The following is a 26399-nucleotide window of genomic DNA, read 5'->3' on the forward strand; positions in this document are numbered from 1 at the left end:
AGTTGGGAGATTCAGATTCACTCTAGGAATAATGCACTTCAGAAACGGTATTGCATGTTTTTGAGAAAGTGAATGAGGGGGTTTCCTTTCCCTCATATACTACTGCCAGAATTACAAATGCATTCCATAGAATAACACAACTTATCCCCATCTCATGTGCTGGCCATTATGATGGAAATACATAATTTTAACAGACTTTTACCAGTCTACCCAGGTTATTAAGGCTACACTGCTGCAATTCCTTAGAATTGCCCCAGTTCAAGTTAATGAAATCAGGCTGTCTCCCCAAGCCATATTCAACAGTATTTTTGGAACATGACTAATGCACATTAGAGGGATCTGATTTACCGTAAATTGCAATTGCAGTACTGTTTTGCCTTTGCGTTGGGAGTTAGCACAGACAGGGAATGATATTTAATTCTACAAAGTATATTTATGGCACAGGAAATGCAGCATGTTGCATTCTCACACCTCCCAATTTGTCAAGGAGAAATACTCACCCTTCAATATTGGAAATAAGTATTCTCACCTGAAAAATGCAGAAGATAATCAATTCAGTTGAAAGCAGTCTGTTACTTTGAATCTAGGACTTCTCCCTCCCAGTCAAATATTTAACATGGTAGGTTGGAGCCAGAACCTACTGCTTTATCTTCACTTCGGTTAAGCTAAAACTATCCCATATTCAAAAGGTTGGCAAATTAAAATAAATACTATTTATTTTAATATTATAAATAATAATAATTTAAATACTATATTATGCCCAAAGGGCATAATATTTGGTGTGGCATGAGGTGACTGTTGAAATACAGACTTGCTTATATTTCTCTAGCTAAAAGTAGTCCTAGGGAACAGGTCTTGGAGTAGATAGGTTTTGAAGAAACCTTTTTAAAAGTTGTGCAAGTAAATAGCATTTTTGAAAGTAAATACATGTACCAGCTGCATCTATTCAGTACCACTCTACACCAAGAATGGTGAAATGCAACTATTGAAAGTAATGAGGTGACTCAACTGATTTGTTAAAGGCTAAAGCAGTGCTACTCCTGCACTGCAGACTGTCCCAAACTGAAAAACCCCTACACCTGCCTATATTCAGGTGATTCAGCAGCTGGATCTTCACACTGCAGCTGCACACCACAGCAGATGTCCCTGAGAACTCCACTTGGAACATCTTGGCTTGGCCAAATGATCTTTAAAGGTCCTTTCCAACCCAAACTATTCTAAGGTCTTACATAATTTGCCCAAATCATTCATACTTTACAGCATTCCTGTCAAACTCCAAAGGGGCTCTATTGCAGCCCTACCCCCAGACTCAGCATGGTGTTGTTATGCTGTACATGGTCAGTTCTAGCAGAAATCAAACTCCATCACAATAGATGATGCCAAATTAGATCAAAGGGCCAAAACCCAATTACCCAAGGTCATTCTGTCTGCACTAGAGTGACAGTTCAGAAGGAAAATGAGGAGGAATTGCCAGTTTTCAAATATCTGAAGTGAAAGCACAGAACTCCATTGGCCCTTTAAGAAACAGTGACTGGATTTCCCTGTGATTACTGACTATATTTGGAGCCAAGCAGCCTTTAGCAACTACACATATATATAAGTGTTTGTGGGTAATAAGATGATTTGAGCTTCCCACGGTTAGAAGAGCACGTAAGACAGAGGACCAGCCTAGGACATGTTTAAAATGGAAGTCTGCTGAGTCCTTCTCTAAAGACATTACAAAACACCCACAACCTGAAGGTGGTGTATTTCAAAATTGCACTTGTGTCTTGTACATCAGGAACTGATAAGAGTGTGGGACCTTTAAAATAGCATAAATTACCACAGTACTTAAAATAATTAGCTTTTCAAAGTGTCCATCTACAGAAATTGCTGCTACTGTTTATTTACTTGCAGATAAAAATATATTATGAAAGATGCACTAAAAAAAAAAAATAGAACGTTTTTGTCATCCATGCAATTTTAAAGCTTCTACACAACTTTAAAGCTTTTACACAGATTCAAAACCTCAAAATGAAATGCTACTAAAAGTAATTGGGAATCTGGACATTTAACAAAAAAAAATTGACTCCTAAAAAAGAAAATGTGTAAGTGGCGGGGAGAAGGGACAAGAGGGTGATGAGTGAGGAGTTATTTTGGAACTAAGTTTTTTAGAGTTACTCCATATTTTTTCAGATGAGACTCATTTCTATTCAGGTTCCCTTTGAGGGCTTTCACTGTCTCAGAATTTATTTTTGTATTTGACTGCTACAATACTTCCATGGTTCTGCTCTGTGAAGTTGCTTCTTAGAAATCATTTTTTTATTAAACACATTTTCTCATGGAGACAGCTGTTTGTCGTACACTACTTAGAAGAAAATGTGGCTAACAGCTAGTGGGGAAAGCAGGTTCCTTTCATTTTCAGGACAGTCTCTTGGGCAGGGTTAATTGAGGTAGGAAACTATAGGACCACCTTCTTCTCTGAAGAGGGAACCTAAATACTCCTGAATACATTGGGTTTACATGTGTGCAGCAGCTGTATTACCAAAGAGAGAAAAAAAAACCCCTAGCTTTATTCCCCATTGTTTGCTATGTGCAAATGTAATTAAAATAGTTTCTTTAAAGAGGAAGACTAGCAAATTGAAATGTTTTCTTTGGATGTCACAAATTTTGTCCCTATTTTTGTGAGTTAGATTACTTGGAGTTACCTCTGAGAAAAGGAAACTCAGCTCCTCCTAGTTTTATTATTTTTCAAATACAGTAAGACTTAACTGAAAGTGTTGGAAATAAACATCTAGTGCTAGAATATTTTCACATAAAAGTGAAATATCTAGAATCCTACAACAAAGCACAGGAATCAACTAATGTGGGGTTTTTTTCCCTACCCCTATAAAAAAAGTGGAAATTTCAGATTCTGTTCCATCAACCCCAGTGACAAAGGAGGTGGCCAAGAGATTCTCTACGCCTGATGCTAACCCAGTGTCAACAGAACCAGCCTGGCTTGCATTAGCCAAGAGGAAAGCAAAAGCCTGGAGTGACTGTCCACAGATCATAAAGTAAACTGTGAAGTTACATCTCTGTTGATATTAATTGCTTTCTTTTATTTATTCTGCTTTTTACACATGACAGAACTGAAAATGCATGTATTGGAAGGACTGAAAACTGATTACCATTTTGCTCTAGCTCACTGTAAAGTCTACTCAAGTCATATTCCATTGCTTCGACAAATAGCTCAAGGGGGTCACGGCAAAAATCTCACAGCCAGACTCTCTCAAAAACTTAAGAGTGCTCAGATACTGGATGTAAATTTTAGCAGGTATCATAATAAGGGCCAGAAAAGAATAAGGGTTCAGAAGCTGCTTAAATTCTGTTGGAATTCAGTTCTGGAATTTTAGATCTCTGTGTCTGAGATCTCAGATTTTTTTTCAGAACTTTGTTGTTGAAATTAAGGAAAGATGCATGTTTCCTTCTCTTAAGTCATAATTTATTTAAACATGTTTAACTGTATGAACTGCCAGTTCTGCCTGCTATTTGAAAGCTTTTTCCCTGAGGAAGAGCTTCAGGATACACTGTTCCACATGCAAATGATAAGGTGATGGTACCATCCAAATGCTGAGGTAATTTCTTTCATCATAGGATTAATACAACTACATCTATATACCCTGACTTCTAAGAAGAAAACAATTAATCCTATTTAAAAAGCCACAATTTTTTAAACAAATATCATTAAATTCTCAGAAAGAAGTCAGGGATTCACTGTTTCTTCTAGTCATTTAAGTGCATCACTGTTTGTGCTTGGCCATATTTATGCTGCATAGAGACAGTGATTGTGGATTACAACTTTAAATCAATTGACTGGAATTAAACTGTTCCTGTGCGAATGCAAATTCCTGTAGAATTTGTCTCAGTAAGTTCCCACAGGAGTAGGACTGGCAGAACTGAAGTCAACTGAGAACTGAAAGCTAAGTCAGTGAGAGCTTTAGGAGTTTTAACTCTGCATTCTTCCTGACTTTATTCCACATGCAACTTCAGGCAGTTCAGGTAACTTCCTGTACTTTGACCAATATAGCCAGAACACTTCAATAAGAAGTTTACTTACCCCATCTCAGGTATCTGGTGTGGCAATTGAACACTTTATTACTTCACATAACTAAACCAGAAATGTCCACCCCCTCCCTCTTACAAAAAAATTATAAAGTCCATAAATGTAATAAAAACATCACTTTCTTCAACATCTCATAGAAATCTCTAGGTCTGCATTTTATAATGTCACCCTATAAATAAATCAGCTGAGTTTGTTTAACAAGGAAGATCTAAAAGGAAAATTTGAAAGTCTCCTTCTTACAACCATAAGGCTCAAAGGAATCTTTAAGCCTACAACATCATAAAGGGAGACATTTTCATGAAAAGAAATTACACTATTATAGAATGATACAAAATACGCTTTATGTGTTTTAGCCAAACTGCTGTAAGCAGCATGAGAAACGGCATTTCAAACTGCAAAAGGAAACAGGAGACCTGTTGCACACTCTGTTCCCAGAATCAAGTTTCAGCAGAAGTCATTGTTAATTACAGCCTCTCCCACCAAACAGAAAACAGGGGCACAGTATCGTGGTTACAGTAGCACAAACACAATGGATGTTTTAGACTGAGTGCGGCAGTAAGACGGGCTTTCTTGGGTGTCTTAAGCCATCAGTTTTGCTCAGTTTCATATTTAAAACCAGAATCTCTAAAGTAACCTTTACCATGAATATAAGTAATTCATGTGTTTTAAGCAGAAATGAGACAATGCTGCTCTCAAAGGCTTGGGAAAAAAACCCAACTTAACGCTTTCAATATATGAAGAAAGAATTGGCCCTGTAATTACTTTTGCTCTGCTAGCACCAGGAATTAGTGCATCCTAAAGTTAAATTTACATTTTTTCCAAGATTGTTGGCCTGCAGTATGGCTATGTAGTAACTGCCTGAAATCCATTTTTACAATTATTTCTTGGGAGGGGGAGCCAGATAGAAATATAGAGGTGAAGTAAATCAGGATTAAAGATACAGGTATTTTGAAAAGCATAGCAAAATTAGGTGCTATTGTGCATGACATAAGGATGCAATTTCCCAATACAATCCATTTATAGCACATAAAATAAAGCTTTCATTAAGGATGGTCCTAAGCTAAAGCTTCAAAGCAGAGGTTTGTTTCCAACTATAAAGGTATCTAGTGTAACAATGGAAACTATTTTGTACAGTACTTGATGGAAACATTTCTAAAGTATATATGTGCAACAGTGACATGTCATGTTAAATTAACAAAGATTTGCACTAAATACCAACCAAGTGAAGTGGTGCTTTGCTTTAGCTTTGTTGCAACCATTTCTGATAAAGTACTGAAAATCTGTAAAAATAAATCCAAAAGACTACTACCCAGTTTAAAACAGCAAAAATGTTTTAAGAACCTAATAAACCACTATGTAGTATATTGTCTCAATTTTTTGTAACTTATACAGACACAAAACACAATTTCTTTTGACAAGGTTATATATGATTAACCTCTATGTTCATATAGTAATGTATAAAAAACTACAAGATGTATAATTGTGGGGTATTTGTTGTGTACTTTTTTAATTTTTCAAATGTTTTAAAGTGCAATTGTTTATTATACTGTCATTTTAATTCTTATTAAACTATAACCTGGTCAAAATTATTTAATCATTGATATATGTCCTCTGTGTCTCGTTCTGCTCATCATGTAGTTCAGGTTTTTCTTACAAATAGAACTTTTTACAGGGCTACAACTGTACTACATACCACACAGGATTCAAAGGAGATGGCTCATGAGAGAAAGTAAGATAAGAGTTTCTATATTTCTTTTAGAAGACACTTAGGAAATGCTCTCAGTGAAGTGTACTTTTGCCACTGTAAGTACTTGAGTTGCAGTACCAAGACCCCTGGTATTTTTTCCAAGACGTTAAAGAACACAAAACCCAACTCACAAAACCTTTTATTAACAGTTTTTGTGAAGACAATGTAAACAGCATTTATTCAAATATCTTAAAAAAATATTTGACAGTGGTTGATTTCAGCAGTGCACACTTCATCTTGGAACACATACCGCTCCTGGCATTGAAATTTAATAAATATTTATGGTGTTACTTCCACTTTAGAATACAAGAGGCAACTCCTACTGACTTCAATGGAGTCTAAGTATATGCTAGATTAATTAAGCCATGATGGTTTAATTAATCTGGCATATACTAATGGCCTAAGTCCACAAAAGATGAACTATTCTGTTTGTACACAGTGTAGTAAACAGGTCGCTCCTTCTAGGTGTATGAAATTCAGGCCATGTCTCCAGAAATGAAGTTAAAAGTTAGATTCAAAAAAGGACTTGGGTTAGCTTGCCTGGCACAGACATCCTGACAGACAAACACTAGTCTGGTGCAAGGAAGAGCCAGGCACAGGCGAGGATGGACTCAGAGAAAGCAATACACTCCTCTCTCAGAGGCGAGCCTGCTATCCAAGCTGTGGAATATGGCACCTTACACACTCTGTCCCCTCTCTGCAAGGTACTGAGCAGCCATCCTCCCCCCATCACTGGACATTGCCTGATGCAAAGTCCTACCTGATAAGCCTGCAAGGAGCATCTCTTGCCTGCAGCAAAACAGGCAGAGGGGTAGAGAGCACCTGTGAGCTCCTAGTTTACAAATGTAAACAATAAAAATGAAGGAGCCTAACATCTTAGCTGCTATCTTTTCCTGCTATGTACAGATCTAGACAATAAACATAATCATTTCTACAGCCAACAACAAGCTTTGTTCCCCATACCACGGGCGAAGAGAAAACCTCGCCTGGAAGCTTATCTACTCCTTCTGCTGCTCCGCTCTTGGCATTCAGGATCCACACTCCGCCATCTGTAGATACTGCTGCCAAGAGAATTTTGTTATTTAAGTCATCACTTTGGAAAACGAATGGTGTTCCATATACACTTGAAGTGGCTTCAAATTTCCACACTAAATTACCCTCCACGTTACAGCAGTAGATAAAGCAGTCATGAGAGCCAAAATATATTTCTTGCTTAGTTAAAATTGAGAGGCACGGAGATGAAAACACTGGCCCATTAGTGGAAAACTGCCAAACCTACAGAAGGAACATAAGCACCCATTATCAAAGGTTTTTACATTATCAGTTTTACAGCAACTGTAATTTTTTAATAGACTTGTTGTTGATAGGAGAGCATTTCATTTCAAAAGTATCATAGATTTCAGTGAGGGCTGGTAAATCCTTGTCAAATTATAAGTTAGGTTTTACACAGAGAGTAAGCAATAAATGTCTCATAAACTAGAGGTGGAAGTGGAAAGAGCTTTGGTGAGGCCCATGTAAAAAGGAGCAGTTTGGGCTAAGAATATTCTTGGGCTGCTGTACAATTAGTAATGAATATCAAGAATCCTGTTAATATGCCATTCTTTGCCAGAAAGGCAGATATTCCTTTTGTAATACAGATTTCCTCTGCTTATGCTAACAATGTGTAGATCCCTCCTCAAGAGAGTGTCAGTTCAGCAACACTGCTGCAAGCAGAGAGCAGTGCACGGATGGACTAACACGTGTTTTATAATCAGAAAAGGCTTAGGAATTGCCATGTATACTGCATCTCAGAGCCAACAAATGAATGATGTCAATTGTTTTAACACCAGATACAAATTACATTTATCTCAGAGGAACTAAAAAAAATACTCTCATTTAATTCAATGTGAAGGCTGACATGTTTTACCAGAGTTATGATTTGGCAGTTTTTTGATAAATGCATAAAAATTCTAAGAAACCTTTACTTCTGAATAACCACCATATTACAGAAGAGATATCTTAAACATGCTTGAAAAGCTCCAAATAAAATAATTTCATTTGCTGGCACTATAATTGACAATTTAGTTTGGGTATAAGGTCTGAACCAGAAATTCTCTTACTGCATCAAGCAATTTGAGTTTGTGATTTTGCCATGAACTGCACTGACTACCCTAGGCAAACAGTTTTTCTACTTTCTCCTCTCTAACAACAGGCAGTTCTATTTGGTTCACAGAAAGGTCTATGCCAATCATTAAGCCTCAGAAAACAGTCCTAATTAAGTATCTTATTCAGGGTTTTGTGATGGACATCAAAAACCCAAAAATACTTTTACCTTTTCTCCAGAATGACTAACAATATAAGTTTCCATCCACACACCCAACAAAGACGTAGTTCTCATTGCAGTGAGGAGAGGAGAAGAGTGGTTTTCCAACGTTGCTTTTCCAAATCTTACTCCCTGTCACCTGTAAGTGGCAGCATGGAATATCTGATGCTTAACACAACTACAAGAAACAACCCTTCCCCCAGCACAAAACAATTCCTCCATCAGTGCCTGATCCAGCCCTTATGTAGTGTGGAAGAAAAAGCCAAACCCCCCAACCAAAACAAAAATATAATCAAAACCTAATTTTCTTCCTTACCCTAGGCAAAGTAATACTAATAATTAATAGTGTATTAGCAGTAGTTCTAACAAACGCCAGTTTCAGTTTTTTATTTCATTCCCAGCTGCTCAGTATGTGACAAGGACCAATGAAGCAGAGATACCTTGGAATCAAGTTATATTAATACTCTAGGACATGTTGCAACTCACTGTGACTGTCAGAATGCATTCCTAGTGTATCCTGCTGTCGTGGTTGGGGGGGAGGTGAATTTTTCCAGGGGGATGTGGGCAGTCCAATCAGTGATCAGCTTTTCTGCTAACACCTGGATTGGTCACTCGGAGGTTTGGACACGCCTCTGAGGACACAAAGAGTTAAAAGCAAGAGTCTGGGGGGCTCGGCCTTTTTTCGGATCCTGGTTTCAGCAGAGGGATGTGTGAGGCCTCCTTCCCCTGCCCGGCCACGAGGCTGGGTGGGGGAGGGGAAACACGTGGTCGGCTCAGGTAAGCCGGAGCCCCCGGGGGGAAGAAGAGAAGGGACAGGACTGGAACTGAGCTGCCCCGTCCAGGATGGAGGGGTAGAAAAACTGTGGAAGTGCCTGCTGTGTGTGCTCACCCCCCTCCTCCCCCCCAAACTCCGGGAGAAGGTGCTCAGCCACGTGGGGGTTTGCGGAGCCTGGGAGTGCCTCCGTCTGCAGCACCCTGCTGAGAAGAAACTGTTAACCCTTGCTTGGTAGAAAGAAACTTTTCTTAGACACTGATTCTCATGACTGGTGGTTTTCGGAGAGAGGGAAGCGGCCTGGGACCGAGGTGATAAAGCATGATTGGAAGGAACCCGATGGAAGAATGAGAGGAGTAGCCTTCCGAGCTGGAATTCTCTTGCATAATGTCAGCCATGGACTGAACTTAAGTCTCTTTTGAACATAAACTGCATTTTGGGTGGATACAGCTGCCCCTGCTTTTGCTACAGTGACTGGCACTTTGAAGAGTAGAGCGAGCAGAGAAAAGAGGGGGAGGGTGAGGTGGCACCCTCTGCCCTCAGGGCAGACCTGCTCCTGGAACCCCGGCCCCTGGGTAAAAAGGGGAGAGCTTGGCATGCAAGTATCCTTAAAAGAGCCCTGTATGCAGTTTTCAGCCTGTGGACAGCGGTGAGAGCGCTGGACATAGGAAAAAGAGAGTGTCACCTTAGCAGACTTCTCCAGGCGGTGCTATAGGTGACATGGAAACACATAAGGGGTGAACCCGTGTTTTCTGAAGAACAGTTTGTGGTGCGAGAGAGACTCCTCTCTCCCTTGCTGAATTGAAGATTAGTTTTTTTGAGTGGTGATTGTTTGATTTAAAACCCAAAGGTTGGTCTGTGAAAAGTGATGGGTGGGGAGGTAGAAACTGGGAGAAGAAATGTTCTAAGAAGTTTTTATTTCTGTCTCTGTGTGTGTTTAAGAGTATCTCTGTCCCTGTTCTTATGTAATTAATAAAGTTTTGGTGGGTTTTTTTTTTGTTTTCAAGATTTAAGCCTGCTCTGCTCTGTTCCTGATCACATCCCATAGGAGTTGTTAGAGAAAAAACATATATTCATGGGTGCACTAACATCTGGCCAGTGCTAACCCATGACACCTGCACATTCCCCAGGAATTAGGATTATTCATAAAAATAGGAAGGTGCAGACTCACTTGTAAGTGGGTTTCTCAACTACCTGTGGATTACAGAATTAAAGAAAAAAATCTTTTCTTGAGCACAGCCCACTCTTGCTGCAAAACCACACACTGATTTTCTAATGGTAGACTGGTAATTACTGAGGACAGTTGTAGTGGGTGGAAGGTAGAGGTGATCAGGATTGATGCTCTGTGTTGTGTGAGTACAAAAGCATTGACAGCTGCTTCAAGTCCCTGTTCCTTTTATCAAGCAGGACCAGCTGTAAGCCAACAATGCCTCAGAAAACCCTGAAATTGCTCCACATCTATCAAGAATGCCATTTCCCCAGTGCAAAGAACACAACTGCACAGTGAGATTAAAAGGACAGCTCTTAAATATGTGGAGGGAAACAGTAAGAGGAATGAAGGGGCTTCTTTCTGCATTCTGTTCTGATTTCTGTATATTTTTTCCCAGTCCTGCTGTCAAAGGAGGAGGGGGTAGGAAATAAATCCACAGACTTGCTCTCACTCACTGGTTTTACTCATATGGGAATGACAAGAAACTGACTGCAACTTTGGCCTATGGTCAGGATGTGAATTCAAGCAAGTCACTTCAGTTTTCCTTATCACCAGATAGATTTCTGAAGTATTATGGTAACCTTGTATACCATTATAATGCCCCCAAGTGAAAAATATTTCATGGTAACATATGACCATCTTCCCTTTCATTAGAATAGCAATCGTAAATCCATAAATACATTTGGTTTGATTTAAACTTGAGATCAGGATGAAAGACTTGTAAGCAAAGGTACATACTGGGTTAACAGCCAATAATAGTCCTCCTAGCGTAGCAACATAGAGATGATGTGGAAAAGAACTTAGACAAGGGGATGAAAACACAGCTCCACCTTCACAATGCAACTTCCATTTACACACCTTTTTCTGTAAATACAAGAAAAAAGAATCATAAACAATTTTTCAATTGGAGTTGGAGCTCCTCATGTTTACAAAGACCTTATAATGTCAAACATTATCAAGTACTGTGTTTACTCAGCAAATACTAGTTCAGAAGTGAAGACAATCTACATGATATGACAGCAACACGTGCCACTGGCTTTTTCTTCCAGTAAATAAAATAAATTCAGCTAATGCAAGGCAGTATCTGCTCCTTTTATTTTCCATCTCCCTCCATCTTCTTGTTTAGAATGTAAGATTCTTTCCCTATCAGAAAAAACACAGTTCTATTTCTAGCTAGGCAGCCTATTCTGAAACACCCATGAAGAATTTAATAAGTGAGAAACTTAAGATTTGGTTCCAACCAGGACTGTTAACACAAGAACCACAACTGAACACTACTAAAACTGTTAACTGTCACATAATCCTAACCCCACATACAGCAGGCCTAACTTTCAGATTGCAGACTCCTAAGAATACTAACACCAGTGGAACTTCCTCTGGTGCACTATAAATAGAGTCTATATTGGATATTTACTGTTCTACATGTAAAAGTTAGTCAGTGTTCTTACATAAATATCCAAAGCATACACATGTTGGTCATGTGATCCAATGTAGACCAGTCCACTGGAAGGGTCTACAACTGCAGAGCTTTTCACAGTGTCCTCTGTGGCAAAAGTCCAGTGTATTTCTCCATCACTGCTTTGAAGCACATACACCAAGCCATCGTAACAACCTATGTGGAATAAAACATGATGGGAGAAAAAAACCCAATGATTATTTGCATTTATGGTGTGACTTATGTTGCTAGTTGCATCACTGCTGTAAAGAAATAAGATTATTCATAAGATAGAGTTTAAAAATATTTTCGAAGCTCTTCCTATGTTTTTAGCTGAAAGTTTTTTCTGATACAGTCAAAGATGATTGTTCTTTCTTTTTTAAGTTACATTTAGAATATACTTATTTCACTACCTTTCTATCAGATGAACTGTCATCATAGAAACTCCTTCATGTTAATGAAATATTCAATTTTATTATCAAGAGTGAACAGCAACCAAAATACAAACAAAAAGATGGCAACATTAGATTTTCATTAAAAAACCTCACCACTTGGACATCTGTGCTAACCAGTGATGTAGATGTATTAGTTAAAACGATGACACTAAGATAAATAATGGCAACTCCACTGACAAAAGATATGACAAAACCAAAAAATTATCCAAACATGTTCTTTACATTTCCAAAAAGAAGAGTCAAATAAGATAAACTCTGTGAAAAATAGTACTATTTTGTACTATTTTGTACATGTACTAATTTCTAACCCTATCAATTTACAAAGACATTTTAAGATTGCATTACCTTTCCATACTTAAGAAAAATCCAAAACCAAGTTTAAATGTCACACTTTAATCTATCACTGAAAAATAAACTGTAGCCATTGATTATTCCTTATTAATAAACTGGGATTTAATAAACCACAAATGTTTATGTTAGATAAGCTCCAACACTAGTTATCATGAAACTTAAATTACTTCTTCCTTCTGTTTCTATTTTACAATAAGTTAGTTCTGAGGCAGATATGGAAATTGATGGATGGAGGACAACCAGAGATGAGAAATATGACTCTCTGTCATTCATCTCATATTTAGCAGAAAAACAGAATTTAAAATGAAGGCTGAAACAAAAGACGTACCAACAACAATGAAATTTCCACACTTGGATGCACAGGCAGAAGACTCAATACGATCTCCAAGGGTCTTCTCCCATTTTATTTCTCCCAAATCTAGATCAATTGCCTGCATTGCATGGGAGTGAGAGCCAACATATACAGATGCAGATACCTCTTCTTTAGCTGGTATTATAACCAGTGGTGATGCATCAACACATTTTCTCGTGTTTGACTTCCACCTCATGCACAATGCCAACTCTGCCACTGATGAATGACTACACTCTGCATGGATTTGCTGAGCAGAGAAATGGTCATTTTTATTTGCCTTGTTTTCAAGTGTTAAAACTCTATTCTCCACTTCAGCCCCTTGCACATGTCTTTTCATTACACCTGGAGTCTTGGAATGCAGAAAGAATGGCTGCTGTTCCACTCCTACTCGTACTGTATTTTTGGGCTGCATAGAAGACTTGGTGAAATTCATAGGGAAAAAATGATTTCCTCTGTTCAGTGCAATAAATGGAATTAATCCTGAAGTAAGCTCAAGATCTCTTTCAGATATCAGTTTAATATATTTTCCATGGAATTCCTCTCCACTGTTCCCTCTTAATTTTCTTTTTGCAACATTGTCAGGATTCATTAATTGTTTTTCATCTGGAAACAGTATTTTAAGAATATGTCTGTAAACCTCTTCAACTGAGCGGCTGAGAATAACTTCAAGGAGTCCAGGCACAGCTTTGCCTACTAACATCTCAATTTCTTCATAAAACCGTACTGCCTTTAGGGAGTCTCCACCACTGTACAGAAATACTGCATCTTTAGGAATTCCAGTGGAATCACATGGAAGACTGAGGACAGACTAGAGAAAAAACAGAAAGAGAGAGGTACCAGTCCATAGGTGTTACACCATGTCACACACAAAACCTCAGGTGGGGTAGAATCCACCCAACACCTGGAAGTTGTGCTAAAAATCAACAACAGAAATTTCACTACTCTGCAAAAAATAATTGAAAAATGTTAGAGCCAACAGAAACTGATAGAACAAGAACTTGGGGCAGAACGAGGAAATAGGGAGATACTAATTGTGTACTACAAAATGTCTTGCTCAAATCCAATTCTGCGGTCTAAGGAATTAAAGGTATGCACTATATATTGATTGGCTATTTTCAATACCATTTATCAATGACAACTTTGCAGATAAAACATAGATGCATTTTGGCAAAATCACTTCAGGTGTTTTATTTTAATAATAAAGCTTATATAAATTGTTCTTTTTTTACTTCTGAATTATTAAAGTAACCTACTTACCTACCTACTTTTGAAGTTATAAGCCCTTCAGCTCATGAAAGATTTTGCATTTGGCATTGCTACTACAACAAACAGCAATAACCACATTGCCTCTCACTGCACTCCCTTGTTATTAGGTCTGTGTCAAGTCCAAACCTTTTGGTGTTGGAAGCCACCTTCTCTTGCTCATAATGGGTCTAGAGCACATCCAATCCCCTGGGTTATCACTTCATAGCCTCCAACGTGAAAAGGATCAGCACAGACAAATACACTACATTTACTTGTTCAAGTCCTAGGCCACAGCTAATCCTACTTTCAGGTGAAACTTGTAAGTCCACCTTTGAAAAACAAAGTAATCCTGTTTGGGATCATATTTCAATACCTAGAAAAACAAGTCTTTAGCACAGAAATTTAGAAACAATCCACGCAGGCCGTCTGAGAGACAATTGTGCAACTATGTCATCTATTTAAAAAAGGACTCTTCAATGTATAATTATGTCAAGAAATAAGAAACTCTACTAACAGTTATTTTTTAATGACGTTTCCATGTCCCAGTTCCTTGTTTTCTTTAGTGATTCCTTCTTTTGGCATGTGAAGCACCATTCAAAAAGCTACTGACAGATTACATTCTTTCTATGCTAATTGTTTACACCTCATAGCCTGCAGTTTTATCTGATAGAGAAATATAAATGACTCCCTCTTGACCACTGCAGAGCAGCTATATCTAAGTATTAACTGAACAGAAAAGAGCTGTACTGCTTAAATCTATAGGCAGCTAGAATGTTCTGGTTGCATTAGTCATACTTCTTAAAACTGTTTAATTCCTGACACATGTATAATGATCCACTTGCAAAGATAAAAAGGCAGCTCAAAATACTACCTTCCATAAATACTGCAATCTTTCCCACAATTCCTCTGCGTCACTCAGCTTACTGTCACACCTTCTGGAGTTTAGATGGTTCTGGTAAATCTTGTCCAGCTCAGATATATCAACTTTGCCTTTGTAGAAAATAAAGGACGATTTTTTTTCATTGCTCTTTTAGTACCAGCACTTTCAAAAGTTACTCTGCCCAAGTAGTCACTATATTCTTGTATGTATCTCCTTATTCATACTCTACTGTATCTGCGTTTTTTACACAGTTGATCGACTACATGAAACACAGTGAAGTCTCTGACAATTTATCCCTCCCACATAATCCCACCTTCAAGGCCTGGCTTTTCCTCAGCAGAAGTGAGGGTTCTGTTGCAGACTGCAACAGGAGCAGCTGAAGTAAGAAATGTGCAGCGCTAAAACTAAATTGATTTTTCCACTGCTCTTTGGCTCTCAAATGAAACATCATCTAGAACAGGTAATAATACATGGCTATTATTTCCTATTAGACATTACAAATCTAATGTACATATTCTAAAAGCATGAATCAGATACTGGATTTTGGTCAGTTAAAAAAATAAGTTAAAAAGGTAATGGATAAACAAGTGACAAGGGTTCTAAATGGCTTCATTTACCATGTGATGTTAAAGGCAAAGCTTTAATCACTACAATCTCATCAGGGACTGCATAAGCTGGTAGATGATTCTGGAGTTCTTTAAGTGTTTCTCTCTCTTCAAAATCATCTTTAGGTAGAACAAACAGGATAAGTTTTTCCTGTTGATACCAGGTAACTGCACAAGCTTCCACCTGGCAAACATTTTCAGCAACCTGTAATCAGAAAACATTAGTCTTGCTTTGAAATGCAGTTCATCAATAGAGTAAAAAGCAAAAAACAATGAAGAAAGTGCACACCTTTAACAACTGTATTTTTCTCATATCCCTACATAACATCCTATGAAATATCTTCTTTTGTAGCTGAAGCTTGTACTTCACATAAAAAGGAACTCATAGATACAGGTATAAAATCCAGCAGTCTGACACTCAATCTTGTAGAACAATCACTATACTCAGTAATTTTCAGATGTTTATACAATTCTCAATTCTCCTGGAAGAAACCATACAATAAAACAGATTCCCAAGAACTCTGAATTAACACCTCCCTAAATTATGTAAGTAGATTCTTTATGATACACCCTCCAAATTCCTTCAGACTCCTAAAAGTCATCTGAAAACAGGCAAACACCCATTTCTGATGAGAACAATGTGTTCCTTATATCTGCCTTTTCATAGTGGCATCCTCTACTTTGTGGATGTGAGCACTTACCTGCTGCAGATATTCAATATTGAAACGTTTGCCGTGACGTTTAATCTGATTGTCTTTCCGACCCAAGAAGAACAACTCTGCATTCCTCACTCTTACAAAATCCCCTGTTCCTCTCATTGTACCCAGTGGCACAGTTACTTCATCATCAAGAAAGCAGATTCGTTCTTCACTACCTATACAAAAAAAGATTGTGGTCATATATATTAAATAGCTAACTGTAAATGAAAATTATAAAATTATTTTATTTTATCAAATTCTCTTAAACTTTACCAAGTATTATAAGAAATATTGAAATATTATCAACGCCTAAACTTCTGCAATGTACAATTTTGGCTATGCAATTCATTCAGTTAATACACAGAAATTACTTCAGCTGACAATGTCCAAATGCAAGATTGAAAAAGAAATCAATATAATGAAGGCATAGTCTGCAGATAAAATGATAGCAATTTCGTGTTCATCATTCCAACAACCTAGTATACTATCAGAAGGTTCCCAGCCCAATCAGAACTTAAAATGCTGTATTAATCTGTATATCTCAGGCAAATATCAAATAAAATAATCAATGTATTATTAAAACTCAGTCAATTAAAAACAGTATTTTAGAAGAATTAGAAACATAAAATAACCTATAAATATTTGTCCCTCGCCTTCAAGAACTGCAGATCCATTGGCATCTCTGACCTCAAGTTTTGTTCCAAGGAGAGGTGATCCCAGAGGTATAGGAAAATCTGTTCTAAATATATGAAACAAAACAGTAGCACTCTTTCTCTTCTGGACACAAAACAACTGTCCCAGAAACTAGGTATTATGTAGTTTTTTAAAGGACTGGCATTGGGACTTCTTTCTACAAATGCATCTTCTTTAAAAACATATCAATTAATTAAAAATTAAAAACCTCATCAGTGTGCATGGGTGTCGCTAATATATACCAAAAAACTCCACAGAATTACAAAAAATAAAGCCTGAATAGACTCTGAAATACCGAGAGAACCCCAAGCATTTCAGTTAACTTTTAATTCTCCCAGATTGAAACATCCATCAAGTCAACCAATTTAAGCATATGTAACTGCTTTCTAACTAATTTTTCCCTAATTTGAGCTTTTACTCTATTTTAATAAGTACAGCTAAGAAAAGTTCAGAAAAAGATTTAGATAATGTTCAGTTCAAAAAAGACTATAGGAAACTGTCATTTCAATATCATGTATCTATTACAGACTTCTCTTGAACTGCTGACCAACTCCTTGCTTTCCCTTCATTCTCCGGCCTCTTCAAGCAGTTGGAGGACCTCACTTATTGAATATTGCAGCTATTTCTGAGCAGGAGTATAGAATAATATATTTTCTTCAGTAAAGCAAAACTTAAAGCAACTTTAAATAACTTCGGCATTGATTCCAGTTCCATTTCTATTTTAAAGTATTACATTTTATGTTTGAACTCAGAGAAAATTAGTTTTACATGTGAGTTTAATAACACTTCATGACAATCCACCATTTTTAGTCTTCAAGGGTTTCAGCACCAGGTTAATATATCACATCATTTGTGTAAACCATCCCATTTTGGAGGACACATTTAACTCGAACTGCATGTATAATTATTATGCCATGGAATAATCACACATTTTGAGAATGAAATGAAACAGAGAAATAATGGGAAGTAACTTTCATGACTCTATAAAATAATATGAAGAAAAAATGCCAAACAACCAAACAAGACAGAAACTGAGTGAAATAAGAGAGAGTGATAAAAATTAAGTACTTCTTGAAGTTCAAGTGAAATTACAATGAAGCCTTGGGTGAGCTGCTTTGGACAAATTTCTGTCATCCACACTACTAAAACAGGGGAGGGGGGGCTGTACTGGCTCATGAGATAATGGATTAGCCTGTTCCTACATAAAACCTCAATGTAACTTCTACCAGTATAAACACTCATGAGGACTCAGTAGCCCTGGTAACAGGAGACTGAGGTTCTATTTCTGTGATTTTCATCATTCACATGATTGGCCAAGCCATTGAGAACAGTGAATTATCCTACCTAAAATCAGCACTAAAAACCTCCTCAGGAATCTTGTAGCAAGTGGCCCAGCTTGACACTTCAGTAATACCATAGAGATTAAAAATACTTGTTTTGTTCTCCTTGTGCTTCCAACTTTTCAAGAGACTCAGTACAGGAAATGCTTCACCACCAAGGGCTAAGACACGAAGTGAAGTATTTGCAGACAACACTCTTGATTTAATAATGTGAGCTCCAAATGTCCTGAGAAGCGTTGGTGTTGCCTGAATGATACATATTCAAAAAAAAGAGAAAGACCCATTACAGGTTATCAGGGTATGTGAACCTCTCCTCCTGCTTTGTTCTGTCTGCTGCATAGCTGTATTATGGATGTACTTTAAAACATCTACATATCAACCATCACAATGGCGTTTTGTGAGATTTTGTTTCTTATAAGGTCTTTAATGAGTACTATCAGCATCAATCTGTGTTCTTCTGCAAAGCTTCTTTTTTACCCAGTTGTGTTATGGGTTCCCTTTTGTGTCTCAGCTGTTACCTCAAATGTATGCACATTAGTTCTCATGTTAATTACTTGGAAGCAGAAAGCAACATAGTATTCTCTTCATGTTATTGTTTGAGTCTTTTATCCCTTAATTCCAGAATGTTACAGTAAAAAGTATAACTTACACATCTGATTATAGAATATAGATCTGCATATAGAACATTTAAAGACCTTACATAACACTAAAAATTCCTAGGATGTCAGATTCTGGGTTGCCCTTGATTTACATAAATAGAACAGTTTACAAGAATTAGTTTTTCTCAAAACTTTCACTAAAATAAGTAGAGGGAAAAGATATAAAACTCAAATCCAAACCAGTTTCCTTAAATAACTATTTCTATAAACAACTGGTGATGTACAGCCCTTTCACTGAAAGAAAAATACTAGTAAATCATTTTACCAGGCAAATTTCACTCTCATTTTTGCCGACTTTTCTAGTAAAAGAACTGGAAAATTAATGGGATTATTTCTTACCAGGTTCTTTTTTTCTAATAATAGATGAAGACCATCTTTTTTCAACTGATAATTTTAACTTTAGTGAAATTATAGCAACCAAACAAAACAAAAAAGGGAAAAAAATATACTCTTCCCTCCCTCATAATTATTTCTGGATTTCTCAAGTCTGCTCAAAAAATTCAAGAGGGAGAGGTAATGTCTTTCTACTCTTTAAGAAACATCTTAAAATTACTGATCCACCAGTTAAGCGATAAGGAGAACATTTTTGTCAGCTATTCAGCTGAGAAGCCCTTCCTTCACTGATTAGGACAACAATCAAAAAAAACCCAAAAACAAACCAAATCAAACTTCTTAGAAAGACTTTTCAAAAATCTTCATTCATGAAATTCTGCCTTTCTCTACTACTGCTTAACACACTTAACAAATATATCTTTAAAAGTCTTAAAAGACACTTAAAAAATCTTGCTCAAAGAGAGCAATATGTCAGAAATTTTTTTTCTAAAAGCAACTGAGGTAAACTAATAATGAAACTTGTATATCATAGGATAATCTACATCATTTATAGCAATCCTAACAAATAAAAATAAGAGCAGAATAGTTACAAAAGATTTGTAACTAGTGGATATTTTTCTGCTGTGGAATCTTCAGCCAGCTACTCACTAATCTTAAATTTACACCCTATAATCTCAACTATCATAATTTCTCATTTCTACCAAAAAAAAAAAAAAAAAAAAAAAAAAGGGGGAATGGAATGGGGTCTGAAACACAAATCTTACAAGAAGCAGCTGAGGGAGCTGGGGGTGCTTAGCCTGGAGAAAAGGAGGCCCAGGAGTGGCCTTTTTGCTCTCTACAACTGCCTGAAAGGAGGGTGTAGCAAGGTGGGAGTTGGTCTCTTCTCCCAAGTAGCAAGTGACAGGAAAAGAGAAACAGGACAGGACTACAGGTACAGGCTAGGCTTGTTCAGCCATGTTGGATGCTTCAAGTAAATTTTGCAAACTTTAGAACTATTAAAATTGAAATCATATAGGAGATAACCTATTTTAAGACATAAGAGACACATGAAGCCTCATATAAGCTGGTGACATGAAAACAGTAAGTATTGCTCTGAAATCAATTATTACCTTTTCTCAATATTGTAAAAATGAGAAACATTTTACCACCCTATATATAGCACTGGTTTAGTTATATTGTTAGCATAAAAACTAACATTAAAACTTAAAAGTTGTCTATGATGAAAGACTCCAAAATCAAGCCCATTAAAAGTGCTTAAAATGTCTGTAACAGTTTACTCTATTACCAGATTCTTCAGAACAAAAAGCTTAATTAACAGAATAATTCATTTAATTCTTAACAAGTGAAGGTTTCTTAAAATAATCTTTAGCTCAGTGTTTTCTATCACAAAATGTTTGAGTTTTAGATCAAATGGTGATTCTCTAGACAGCTAACAGTCTACAACAAAAAGGATAGCTATTGCCTTTGAGCAAGAACACTCCTGTCCTATTAACATTAGATCCTAGGCTGATGAAAAAGTTGTACACAGTAGCAAAAGTGAGAAGCAAGCCACTGGGGACACTTAGATTTTGCCTACCTGCAACACTGTCACGTGGTGGTGGTGAAACAGAGCGACCGAGAGCTCCACGGGCATCATTTTAACGGTGTTTGGTACGACAAGAATAGAGGCTCCACTGGTCAGAGCCATGAACAACTCAACCACAGACGGGTCAAATGTGAGAGGAGAAGCCAGGAATAGCACGTCATCCTGTGTGATCTCAAATATGGACCTAAAATAAGAAAGCCAGGAGATACAAATCTGATGCACGCGGTCAAAAAAACCTTCCCAACTAAAAGAATGAAAGCATGAAAGAAATGCATTAGCAAACCTCGGATCTTAAGGGCTCTGAAGCAAGAGCTCCTGGACTGTAAATGTTGATTTCACTAATTGTTTTATGAAGATACCCACCATATCTTCATAATACATACACATATCTTGTGTATCTTCATAACATATATGTTATGAAGATACACACCAACAGAGTTCACTGAAAGGCATATTTCAGCTAACAGATGCTCACTCAAGAAGGATAAATATAAAGAAAGAAAAAGCAAAGAAGAAAAGACAAGAAAGAAAAAATATTGTATTTTCCATAATATGACATGAAAAAGAAAGAAACCTGGGTAGCCTAAAAAGGAATTATGACTTAAGAACTACAGAACACAGTAAATATAACTGTAAACAAATGATTAATTTTGATGTCTATTTCTTTTAAGCCACAAGCCAGATGATGGTACAAAACTTAGAGCAACAGTGTACTATTTGAAGCACAGCCCTCAAAAATTAAGGCAAAGCATCATTTAAGTATAATACTGATAGAGAAAAAAACTGTTATGATTCTACTTGGAAATAAAAGCAAAAAAACCCACAAAGGTAGATAAGGAGGAAGAAGTGAAGCTGTGTCATCAAAAACCCTACATGCACTCCTCTGAAGTATTAAAATAAAATACCAAAAGCATCAAATTTGTAAAAGTATTTGAAAGGAAAACTGAAAACCACACTTACTTAAGATGCTGAATATTAGGCACTATACATTTATGAGGCACTCTGACTATTTTGGGCATCCCTGTAGTTCCTGATGTATGCAAGACATATGCTAAAGTGCCTTTCTGGCCAGCGTCCATGTATCCTGCTGCTGATGTTTTTACTTTGGTTCGATCTGGGCAAACGGTAAATCCTGGCTGCGAGTTCTCCACAGCTTTGAAAGGTTCACATTTACTCTTCATATTGCCTACTTTTGAACTGAAATCAGTGTTGCTTGAGCTCATTTGGAAGAGAGTTAAACCAATATGTTCTATGGCGGAGGAATTGTGGCAAAAACAGCCAGCATGGGACATCTGGAATTTCTGCAAGAGAAAACGAACAAGTCAAACAGTGGAACTCAGGAGGCACTGCTGTTGTTCTACTGCATTGAATGAAATAGAAAACAGCATTTCATACAAACAAGCTGTATGATTTTTCATACCTCTGCTTTTGGAGGACACACATCAGACAGTTAAAAGCTCATGTATTTCTATAAATCAAGTATGAGTGAACGCAGACTTCATAAATGCAAAATAAACAGTTATCTGAGCAAATGAAAAAAGGAAAAAGGGAAAATATACAAAGGAATGCTGCAGAAGACCAAGGAATCTGAACTGTAACTTGTCTATTCCTTTTACAATGAGTGAGGGTATAAGACTTGGGATGAGTTAGACAAAGAGAAACCCAAGTATTAAATGCAGGAGCTTTTTTAACTACTGCAGATTTCCAACTCTTAGCATTGTCAACAAGACTGGCAATGTCTTCCAATATCCGCCCAACAAGGCTGCCTGAACAACAGTATAACAGGAAAGAAAGCAATTATTCTGAAGAAGAGTGAAACATTTTGTACTTCTGATTTTAAAGATGTTCTTTTCTGAATAAGAAAGACAACCTTTTGCCACGAAAAAACAAAAGCACTCCATCTATGCTTATTAAAACAGAATTCAATCTGCATATCTACACATGTCTAAACTATCCTTTAATGCTTCCTATCAAAGCCTGAATACTTACATGTATTTTATCATTCTCAACAAGAATATACTGAAGATTGCTTTTCTTCATGAAGTAAGTGGATATAGCTGGTGGTGCATCTGGATCAATAGGTGAATAGGCAGCTGGAACTTGAAGGATTCTAATAAAACACAAATGTTTTAAACAATTAAAAAAAAAACACCATAAGAAAATCCTCTCAGATTTTGCTAGAATTTCTTTTATACTTTTATAGTTGCCTGAGCTAGAAAATGTAGTCATAACATGACTTTTAAAGATCCTGTTGGTAATAAAGTAGGATAAAAATCAGTGTTGTCTTTTGGTCTTTTACAGCAAGGGAAAAGATTAAAGCTAGATGAAAATATTCAATATTACTTCTGGCCAAGCAAGTCAGTAATGACAGAAGGTATCACTGACATCAACAGCATCACATTTTAAAACCTTCTGGTATTGACCAGAAACAGAAATATAACCCTTCCATTTACTCACAGACAAGACGTATAAATGTATTCTGAAAAGCACCAGAAGCCTGCACGCTTTCCTACAAGTGCAGAGAAGGCAGGGTAGGAAAATCTCAGCCTGCCCTGGGATGAGTTTCCCCCAAGGCAGGTAGAGGAGCTCCAAGTCTCTGAGCTCCCGGATAGCCACAAGCGCTGGAACTCCCCACCACCCCAAAACCAAAGTGAGTAAGTGGTGACCGAAGTATGAACCGTCCCCAGAAATCCTCACATTTGCTCTGCTGTTGGGTTCTGTGCTATATGTATGTCCTGTACTGTACATACACTTCATTTATTTATATACTTCCTCTCTGTGCAAGCGGTCTGTCGCTGCAGTAACGCCAAGGCCCGGAGATGTGGGAACTGTGGCATCCCACACGCTCCTGCAGCCACTTGTGCCAGTAAGCAGCACTTAAACCTGCCCTGCCTCACACAGCCACCAGCTACCTGCAGTGACAGCTGAAAGAACCAAAGAGCCCCCGCAGATCCCCCTCACACAGCAAAAGAGAACTGTTAGCACTCAGTTCATTGGGGTACAGGGCAAATCAGGCGCCAAGGTCTCAGTATGCTGAGTTCGACCTCCTGCTCAGGGAGAGCCACCTGTGACACCAGAGCAGGTTGTTCAGCTCCTTGTCCAGTCAGGCTCTGAACACCTCCAGGGACGGTGCCTGCACAACATCTCAGAGCAACCCGCTGCACTGAGGTAAAAGCATTTCCTGAGTGGTGAGAAAGTTCCTCAACGCTTGTGGGAGGTTTATGATTACAGTGCTTGCTCACTCCACTGAAATCCTCATACACCACTGTGGTACTTCTGGTGCTACGGTGTATTTTACATGAGGTGTGAACAACAGGAAAATAATGACACAGGCCATGCCCCCAGGAAGCACAACTGCTGCTGTATTCATCAGCTGAAAAAAATATGCTTGTGATCCTGTGATTGTCTATTCCATCATAAATGCTAGGAATACAAAAGATAGCTATATAAAGGACACAAACATTAGAATTCATCAGTAGAAGCCAAATTTTAAAAATTGCTAGATTAACAAGAGCGTTGAGATCACAAGCATTTCAACTTCCTAGCTATTAGATAATCAATACCACTTTAGTGTAACATTGTTCATTACTTCTTTCCATAATATTTGTAATGGAACATTAAATGTATGTTCATTTAGCTTAAAACGTGGAATTTACATTCGAAGCATTTTTTTTGCCAGCAAGACGATACATTAAAAAAACATGCACAGTCCTTTTCTTAATAGATGTTTTCTATCAGATAAGTTCCAGTTTTAAACAAGCAGAACAAAGATACTAGTCATTAAATTTTTGGTATTTCTATAAACATACTAAATTACTTTTAATGAAGGGATCCAATTGCAGACAGTTTATGGCTTTAAGACTTAAGACTCAGAGATACTTTAGCAATGGCTTTTCAAAACATTGTCATGTTGCCATCTTTATCCCCAAATGATGCAAGACTCCAGCACCTTGACTGAATTAATGTGCTATTAGTACATTTTTGTCGTTATTAAAAATATAAACAAAATGTAAAACTTGCTTTAACAGAGATGACCCTTAAAAAACCAACGCAGACTGCAAGCATTCAAACCGTTACCCCAAGATCCACGACGGCAGGTTTATCCCTGGATAGCAGTACAGGCCTATTTCCCATTCGCCCTGGCGGCCGCAGCGCTCTCGGAGGAACGCTGTCAGCTGCCCGGCGAGCCCGGCCATGGTGCGGTAGGTGCAGCAGGCCGGGGCTCTCCCGCTGCACTCATCGAAGCGAACCGCGGCTCTGTCCCGGTGCAGGCCGGCCGCCCGCGCCACCAGCTCCTGCAGCGTCATCGCACCGCTCCAGCCCCTGGAAGAACCACACACCAGACCCCACTTCGAACTCTTCAGCCGGACCACAAAGGCGCAAAACATTACCAGGAAGGGGAAAAAAAACCCACCCAAACCCCATAAACCCCAACATCCATAGCCCAGAATACACAGCTCCACCACGCATCAGAATGCAAAAGGTGCAAAGCTGGATTCTTGACTTGTACAGAGGTAGTCTGTTCCTCACCGTTACATTTTTAATTTCAAAGCTGGGCACCGCTGAATTAATAACTTCATTAACACAGCTTAATTAATTAGTAACTCTTTCGATGGAATTGTGAAATAAGAATCCTTCCTTCACAAGGAGAAACCCCCAACACGTGAACTTTCAGGACACTTGCTCGCGCTGGTGCCCGTTTCTACCCCGCGAGCCCTCCCGCCAAGCCCGGACCGGTGACCGGACGGATCCGGGCTATGCCCCGCTCTCCTCTGTCAGGTTACCCCGTTTCCACACGGGACGGGCACGGCCCGGACCGGTGACCGGACGGATCCGGGCTATGGCCCCGCTCTCCTCTGTCAGGTTACCCCGTTTCCACACGGGACGGGCACGGCCCGGCGGCTGCCGGCGCTCCCGGGATCCCCGCCTGCGGCACCTCCCGGCGCCCTCTGGCCCCGCCCCAGCCCGGCGGCGGCGGCACCTCTGATTGGCGGGGCGCGGCCATGCCGCGTTGTCATTGGCCAGCGGCCGCCGCCCCGTTTGGGTATCCACAAGCAGCGCCTGCTCCGCCAGAGCCCTGCGCCATTGCTTCCGGAGGGAAAGAGGCAGGGAGAGAGGAACAGCGAGTGGGCCAAAGCCTTCCCCGCTGTCCCCGATAGACAGGGGAAAGGGGCTAAAACAAATGCAGATGGCTCGGGTGAAGGGCAGGGTTCCCCCCTCACGCTTACAGTGCACTCCTTTCCGTCTCAATGTGTCCGCTCCCCCCCGGTCCAGCAGTGGTACGCGCCTTCCTGCCGGTGGTGGCGCCGTGGGCGGTCGGGGATGCACGTCCGGGCTGTGGGGCGGGAGTTCCGCCTGTCCCTGTGCTGGCAGTGGGAGGTCCCTGGGCCATCCCAGGAGCGGGCCCTGCACCAATGCCTGGACTATCCTCTGGAGTGGCCCCTGCGGCCAGCCCACGCCCGGCTCCCGGCGGCGGCCAGAGCTGGGCTTCCCCCATCCCCGGATACGATTTGGGGCCGCCAGCGAGGAGTGAGGGTGACGGTGGTGGGAACCGTGCTGGGAAGGGGGCACCGGCCCTACTGCAGCGTGCGTGACTTAATGACATAAAGTCACAGAACCATGCAATTTAGTTAAGGATTGGAAGGGACCTTAA

The 26399-nt window shown here is 38.9% G+C and overlaps 2 protein-coding genes across 6 annotated transcripts in view; one reads left to right on the forward strand and one right to left on the reverse strand.

The window, feature by feature from the left end:
• The window catches only part of CRACD (capping protein inhibiting regulator of actin dynamics), a 147905-nt gene extending 142222 nt beyond the window's left edge, over positions 1–5683 (forward strand). For all 5 annotated transcript variants that reach the window (XM_063401956.1, XM_063401954.1, XM_063401958.1 and 2 more), the window contains one exon: positions 2879–5683. In XM_063401956.1, coding sequence (XP_063258026.1) covers positions 2879–3039 — 161 coding nt within the window. In that variant the 3' untranslated portion in view covers positions 3040–5683. The remainder of the gene's footprint in view (positions 1–2878) is intronic.
• A 273-nt stretch (positions 5684–5956) lies between these two features.
• AASDH (aminoadipate-semialdehyde dehydrogenase) lies at positions 5957–25702 on the reverse strand. The gene is given in 16 exon segments (XM_063401960.1): positions 5957–7106; positions 8143–8161; positions 8163–8272; positions 10854–10979; positions 11564–11727; positions 12685–13516; positions 14825–14943; positions 15451–15643; positions 16140–16312; positions 16769–16875; positions 18174–18415; positions 20738–20930; positions 21707–22047; positions 22736–22856; positions 24824–25069; positions 25615–25702. Coding segments are annotated over 15 exon segments (3369 nt in total). The 5' UTR covers positions 25054–25069; positions 25615–25702; the 3' UTR covers positions 5957–6707.
• Positions 25703–26399: the final 697 nt, after the last annotated feature.

The sequence above is a fragment of the Prinia subflava genome, chromosome 7, assembly GCF_021018805.1.
Source record: "Prinia subflava isolate CZ2003 ecotype Zambia chromosome 7, Cam_Psub_1.2, whole genome shotgun sequence".
NCBI classification, from domain to species: domain Eukaryota; kingdom Metazoa; phylum Chordata; class Aves; order Passeriformes; family Cisticolidae; genus Prinia; species Prinia subflava.